The 7,364-nt window shown below is 36.3% G+C and overlaps 1 protein-coding gene across 1 annotated transcript in view; it reads right to left on the bottom strand.

Moving 5' to 3' along the window:
• Positions 1 to 2,754: 2,754 nt before the first annotated feature.
• SLCO1B3 (solute carrier organic anion transporter family member 1B3) overlaps positions 2,755 to 7,364 on the bottom strand; it is an 83,994-nt gene continuing 79,384 nt past the window's right edge. The window contains exon 15 of the mRNA XM_006155085.3: positions 2,755 to 3,313. Coding sequence (XP_006155147.2) covers positions 3,157 to 3,313 — 157 coding nt within the window. The 3' untranslated portion in view covers positions 2,755 to 3,156. The remainder of the gene's footprint in view (positions 3,314 to 7,364) is intronic.

Genomic DNA, 7,364 nt, shown 5'->3' on the forward strand with positions numbered 1-7,364 from the left:
GCAGTAAATCAGATAATCTGATGTATATTTTTTAATGTTCCTTTTGTCTTCACTGTATATATCACATTTATAAACATAGGTTTATTCTTACGATTTACAAAATTTTAGAATTTAATCTTGTCAATTAATGTGTAAGCTTTATAAGGAGTATCCTTTGTCATTTTTTGCTTATTCACCTGTTTCATTTTGCCTGACAGATATTTGACAATCATTTTTATATAAAAAATCAAGATGTTACTTTTATTTTCTTTGCAGTATTTAAAAATAGCTCCATTATCTTTTTTCTCTTTGACTTTTAGTGAGAGAAGATCCCATCAGACTTACTGTGTGGCACCCACTGTTACAGCATGTGGATTGTTTGTTCCTAAATTTTTGTTGGTGTGATTAATGAATCTTTACTCAGTTCTGTAGCCTGAGGATAGTTTGGTTTGTGTAACTTCTGGGCCAATTTCCAGTTTTTAGCTACAAGAATTCATACTTCCTGACTCTGCTATACTCATGTGGACCTTCTCCTGTTTTGCACCTTGGTTTTCAGTCTTTCAAAGGGTTCTACCATCATATGTGATATTAGTTTTAGTAGAAATGTCCAGGCTACATCACAGATATTACTAATTAGAATCTATGTATGAATTATAAGATTGTATTTATTTAAAAACAATTCATAGGTGATTCTAATGGAAAAAAGTGAAACAATTGAAAATAAAAATCTATAATCTTTAGTATTCATTTTAATACAGCCGCTGTCATTAGAAAATACAATATTCAAATATTTATTCACTCTACATTTTATCCTGATTATAGAGAGATGAACGTTACTGTTTTATGTACCAAAAACAAACACACAAGGGGCCTGCAGGTAACTTGGTGGTTAAGGGCTCTGGACTTCCACATGACCGACCACAGTTCAAATCCTAGACCTGGTGGGACATTCTCACTTTCCCTCTCTCCCTCTGTTCCTCTCTGGTCAAATTAAAATTAATAAATAAAGTTAAATAAAGTAATTCTTTCAAAACAAACAAACACATGAACAAAATTATGCAGTAGGATGACAGTCAATATGCTATCAAGACTTCACTTCTCCCAGAGAACAGATGAGGTAAATATATATTTTAAAAATGATCTTTGTTTTCAAGCAAGTCACTTTTTAAACATCTATTTCCCTGGGTCCTATAAAAACTTAACACATGCTGTCATATATTGTTTTATAATCATAGTTTGTACATTTTTTATATGTCTATTTCTTCAGCAGTATTTTCTTTTTTTAAATTGCCAGAGGATGCATATGCTTGTCAGAGAGCGAAGAGAGAGAGAGGGAAAGCGAGAACCCCCACTTCTGGGGGAATGGTCATGTTATTTCTTCTCGTCCATATTTCCCTCTTCTGGGGACTTTGGGCACACACATACAGACACACACACACACACACACACACACACACCTGACATGTTTCTCAAGCCACTGGGCTTGAAACTCAAACTGTGTCATCAGCCATGTGGGTTCCACTCACCTTAATCAACAGGCCAGTGGCTGACCTCTTTAGCAGTACTTTAATGGAAGGCTGGGAGAAGATGCATCAGTGTTGCTAATCAAACACATTTCAAATGATAAATTAATGAAGTCTGCGAAATATATGACAAGATAACAGATATGGAAACATAAGTCCTCCAGCAGACCAGGTTTGACTTGAGCAACATGGTCTAAACTATTTTTGTTTTTTAGACGTCAGCCTTTTTTCCTTATTTAGGCTCTTAATATCTTCTCTCTTTTTTCACCTCGATCCATTTTCTTTTTCTTTTTCTTTCTTTTTTCTTTTCAGTACACATACCAGTCATCTTTTATTAGGTGTGAATTCTCAACTGACATATGAAAGGACTCCACAAGTTTTTTTCTTGGAGGGATGCTAAGCCAAGGTGTTGGGGTCTGGTTCAGTGTATGCCCTCCATGGTGGCCCCATTCTTGTGTTGCTGCTCTTATTTGGGCTCCTTTTAAGAAAGGCAGTAGCTAAAGAGCACAGAAGTGGCCAGCACCATAGAGGAACTGCCAGGCTGGATATTGATGTGGAATTTTACCCCATTTTATTAAGAGTTACAATTACCCAAGCAAATACTTATTTTTCTAGTACACGCTAACCATGCCATTCACTTTGAATTTGTCTGAACTGCATATGCTAATCTTAACCACAAATGCATAGCTCTACCTTAAAAACGAATAAACCTATTTCTTATTTTTAGCTTATTTCATTATAAACTTACAGGCTTATTTATTGGAGAAGATGCATCAGTGTTGCTAATCAAACACATTTCAAATGATAAATTAATGAAGTCTGCGAAATATATGACAAGATAACAGATATGGAAACATAAGTCCTCCAGCAGACCAGGTTTGACTTGAGCAACATGGTCTAAACTATTTTTGTTTTTTAGACGTCAGCCTTTTTTCCTTATTTAGGCTCTTAATATCTTCTCTCTTTTTTCACCTCGATCCATTTTCTTTTTCTTTTTCTTTCTTTTTTCTTTTCAGTACACATACCAGTCATCTTTTATTAGGTGTGAATTCTCAACTGACATATGAAAGGACTCCACAAGTTTTTTTCTTGGAGGGATGCTAAGCCAAGGTGTTGGGGTCTGGTTCAGTGTATGCCCTCCATGGTGGCCCCATTCTTGTGTTGCTGCTCTTATTTGGGCTCCTTTTAAGAAAGGCAGTAGCTAAAGAGCACAGAAGTGGCCAGCACCATAGAGGAACTGCCAGGCTGGATATTGATGTGGAATTTTACCCCATTTTATTAAGAGTTACAATTACCCAAGCAAATACTTATTTTTCTAGTACACGCTAACCATGCCATTCACTTTGAATTTGTCTGAACTGCATATGCTAATCTTAACCACAAATGCATAGCTCTACCTTAAAAACGAATAAACCTATTTCTTATTTTTAGCTTATTTCATTATAAACTTACAGGCTTATTTATTGTGCCATCATAAGTAAAGAACGTGAGACTTCTCAATAAAAGGATCAGGAAATACCCCAAATAACATATTACTAGATCAATATAATGTTGGTTGGAAATACATCAATAGAAGCTTTCTTTTTTTTTCTTCCTCTCCCCTTAAATACATGTTTCACTGTTCCAGTAGAGGGTACAAGATATTCATTATTACTTAGGTCTCTAAATTTGCTTCATCCATGACTTTTCTTCCATTTTCCAATGCTTTAGTATCATTTCCTTCGTATTTTCTCCTCATGAGAAAAATTGTTGCAATAAGTAAAAAAATTGGTGGAAATCTAAAGGCTGAAGATAAGCCCCAGACGGTCTTACTATGAAAAGAAAAAGAAAGAAAAAAGAGTGCATTATCACTTTAAAGTGCATGGAATAATTTTCAATAGTTTTCTCTACTATATGGACCTTAAAGGAAACAAAGTTATGCACAGAAATATCAAGGCAGCAATTCTATTGATTCTTCTCATTGGGGGCATAAGAAGTTTTTGATTATTTTAAAAGAGTTATAAAGCCACAAAATCCCAATTCCAGCTGGCTCCAGCTTTCCTAGTACAGAAAGGAAAATACACAAAACACAAAGAAAATACACAACTCCAACCCGCTTAAGCTATACCGTCTTGCTTATGGGAAAAAGAAAGAACTGAGAAGTATATCCAAAGTTCACAATCCAGAGGGGCAGGCTCACTAAAACACTGAGACCTAGTCATGGAACTATAGGATACAGCTCTTTTTGGGGAATTTTACAGCACATTATTAAAGGTTTATTTATAGCAGTTCCTTTTACCTGATACATTGTTAGGACTAGCTGTCCAGAAAAAAATGACAAGTCATAATAAAAGTTAAAAAAAAATGGTTTAAAGAGAATGAGCAAGTCTCAAAACTAGACTCATTTGTCACGGACGTTGGAATGTTCAGAAGGGAATTTAGAACAATGATGCTAAGGCTCTAATGGACAAAGTACACAGCAGGAAAGAACAGATAGGCGACGTATGCAGAGAATCCAAACTTTTAAGAAACAAAAAAAATGTGTTCTGGAAGTTGAAAGCCTAACACCTGTCTCAGTGGGCTAAAATTGAGGTTGGTTGGGCTGCATTACTTTCTGAACACCTAGGAAAGAGTCTGTTTCCTTGCTTTTCCCTTGCTTCTAGAAGCCACCTGTTTTCTTTCACTCCTGGCTCCTTCATCCATCTTCAAAGCATCTAAGTTCTTCTTACATTGCATCACTCTGATCTAGTCTCTCTCTTCTATTTTTGAGATTCTTGTGATAACACTGAGTCTGAAGTCAGCTGATTAGCAATCTTACTCCATCTGCCACCTTTCCTTACCATGTTTACATGTTCCAGGGATTAAGACATAGACATTGGGGGGGGGCATTTTGCTGTTATGGTAATAACACCAATTCATAGAACTTAGAAGCTCCCTGAATCCCAAAGCAAATAAAAATAAATCTACTGCAGCCATTCCACAGTGAAACTGCTGAAAGCTTAAAAGAGAGGGAAGTTATTTAAAGAATTCAGAGAAAGAAGACAGGTTACCACAAAGAAACAAGAGAAATAGACAACAGGTAACTTAGCAACAGCAAAAATGGAAATTAGAAACAACAGAATGGTGCCTTCAATGGCCCAAGAGAAAATAATTGGCAATTTAGAAGTCTACCCTAGAAAGATGTGTTTTTATATAATTTCTTTTTTTAATATTTTATTTATTCATTCATTTATTTTAAATTCACTAGACACACACACACACACACACACAGAGAGAGAGAGAGAGAGAGAGAGAGAGAGAGAAAGTGAGAAAGCAAGTCACCAGGTCCAGGATTGGAACCATGATCGGTCATGTGGGAGTGTCCAGTGCCTTAAACACCACACCACATGCTGGTCCCCTAGAAAGATTTTTTTGAGTATAGGATTGACATAAAGATATTTCCAGAAAAATTAAAAGTGTCAATTTGCAACTAAAATACCTCATAAGAGGTTTTTTTTTCCCCAAAAAGAACACCAAACTGCTATTCCAGTCAGAAGATGTGTGACCCTACATAGAATCTGAGATATACGAAGTGAAGAGCAGAGAAAGTTATGAATATGAATACACTGACTTAATAATAATAATGTCTGGTGAAACTGAGCTAAACTAAAAGTACCCAAGAATTCTATACATGCACACACACAAGAACATGAGCCTGAGGGAACTTCAAAAATGTTATGGAAAGCTAGAATTGAAATATGAGTTTATTTTGTTGCAAAAAGTTTTAAAATCCATGCAGGTTATTTTTATTTATTTATTTTGAGATGTTTTAGCTTTAGGGCACGTGCACTTGCCAGAAAGACAGAGAGACACAGAGAGACAGAAAGCAAGAAATCACCCCCCAGGGGGGATGGCCACATAGCAATTCCTTCTCCTCCATTCTCCTGTCAGGATCTTGGGCACGCATGCACACATGCCTGGAGTGAGTTTAAGCCACTGGGTTCGGGACTTGAACCACAATTGACCACATGAGAGTCCAGCAACATAGCCATTACACCAACTGCTGGTCCCTTTTTTGCTGTTTTAAGTGGGATTTTTGCAATAGGTTCCATATACTAGCCAGAGAGACAGAGAGATAGTAAGTGAGAAGTCACCCTCTGGGGGGATGGCCACACTGCAATCCTTTCTCCTCCATTCTCCTCTCGGGTTCTTAGGCAACACACGCACATGTGCCTGGCACGAGTTTAACGTCTCCAGGTCCGGGGCTCAAACCACGGTTGACTATGCGGGAGTGCAGTGACGTACCCATTACACCATCTGCTGGTCTCCATGCAGTTTTTTTTAATATGCATTTTCTGTGAACTTTTAAAGATGTATATATATGCATGTATATATTATAAGACACTATATAGAACATATATATGTATATATACATTATATAATATACGCTATTATGACTACTATACCATAAAGAAGACCCTTGTTTAACACCATTATTATACAACATACAGGGTCTTCTTTATTTCAGTACCATAATGTTTGTTTAACGACAGGAATTAGTTATCAATTTAACATGAAAATTAAAAAAAATTCCATTATAATTTTACCTAAATCTTCACTGAGGGACAAGAACTTGTAAGGTTTAAAAGAAATGGTTCTAGGGGTCTATTTATACTGAAGTCACAAAAGAAAGCAACTCAAAATGTTTTGTTGATACTTGGGCTCCATGGTCTATGCTTTGAGAAAAATTCTGAGGAATGTATTTCCAGTGTTCCTGGAAACAAACAATGATTAATTTAAATTTTTTAAATTAAAAATTTTTGAGAGAGAGATTTTTGCTATAGGGTACATGCTCTCGCCAAGAGTCAGAGACAGAGAGACAGAAAGTGAGAAATCACACCCTGGGGGGAATGACCATGGTACAATCCCTTCTCCTCCATTCTCCTCTCAGGATCTTGGGCACACACGCACACGTGCCTGGCATAAGTTTTAAGTTGCCAGGTCTGGGACTCAAACTGTGAGTTATGACATGGGAGTCCAGTGATGTAACCATTACGCCATCTGCTGATCCCTTAAATTAAATTTTTAATTAAAAATGCTCTCTTAAAATAATAGAGGGCATGGCGTCAGCAAGTGGCATGGTAATTAAGGGGCTGGACTTCCACATTGCTGACCAGGGTTTCAGACTCAGAACTGGCAGCTTAAAAATCACACCAGGGGCATGTGTGTGCTTGCCCAAAATTCTGAGAGGAGGGAGAAGGAAATGCGGTGTGGCTACCTCGTCTGGGGAATGATTTCTTACTTTCGCTCTCTCTGTCTCTTTGGTGAGCACATACATCTTGTGGTAAAATTTAATAATAATAATAATAATAATAGAGGGCATCAATATGCTATGGTCCCCTCTGACCAGTCCTCCAGCTCTTCAGGATCCTGGACTCTCCTGTATGCTATTTAAGGCTGACCCAAGATCTAACTGAAGTCATCATCTGGGTTCCAGCACTACTTATGCTACTTATACTACTTATACTTCTACTTATACTACTTATACTACTTATGCTATTTATACTACTTATGCTATTTATGCTACTTATACTACTACTTATGCTACTTATACTACTTATACTACTACTTATACTACTTATAATACTTATGCTATTTATGCTACTTATACTACTACTTATGCTACTTATACTACTACTTATACTACTTATGCTACTTATGCTATTTATGCTACTTATACTACTACTTATGCTACTTATACTACTTATACTACTACTTATGCTACTTTTACTACTACTTATGCTACTTATGCTACTTATACTACTTATACTATTACTTATACTACTTATACTACTTATACTATTACTTATACTACTTATACTATTACTTATACTACTTATACTA

Source organism: Tupaia chinensis, unplaced genomic scaffold (genome assembly GCF_000334495.1).
Source record: "Tupaia chinensis unplaced genomic scaffold, TupChi_1.0 Scaffold000434_1, whole genome shotgun sequence".
NCBI classification, from domain to species: Eukaryota; Metazoa; Chordata; class Mammalia; order Scandentia; family Tupaiidae; genus Tupaia; species Tupaia belangeri.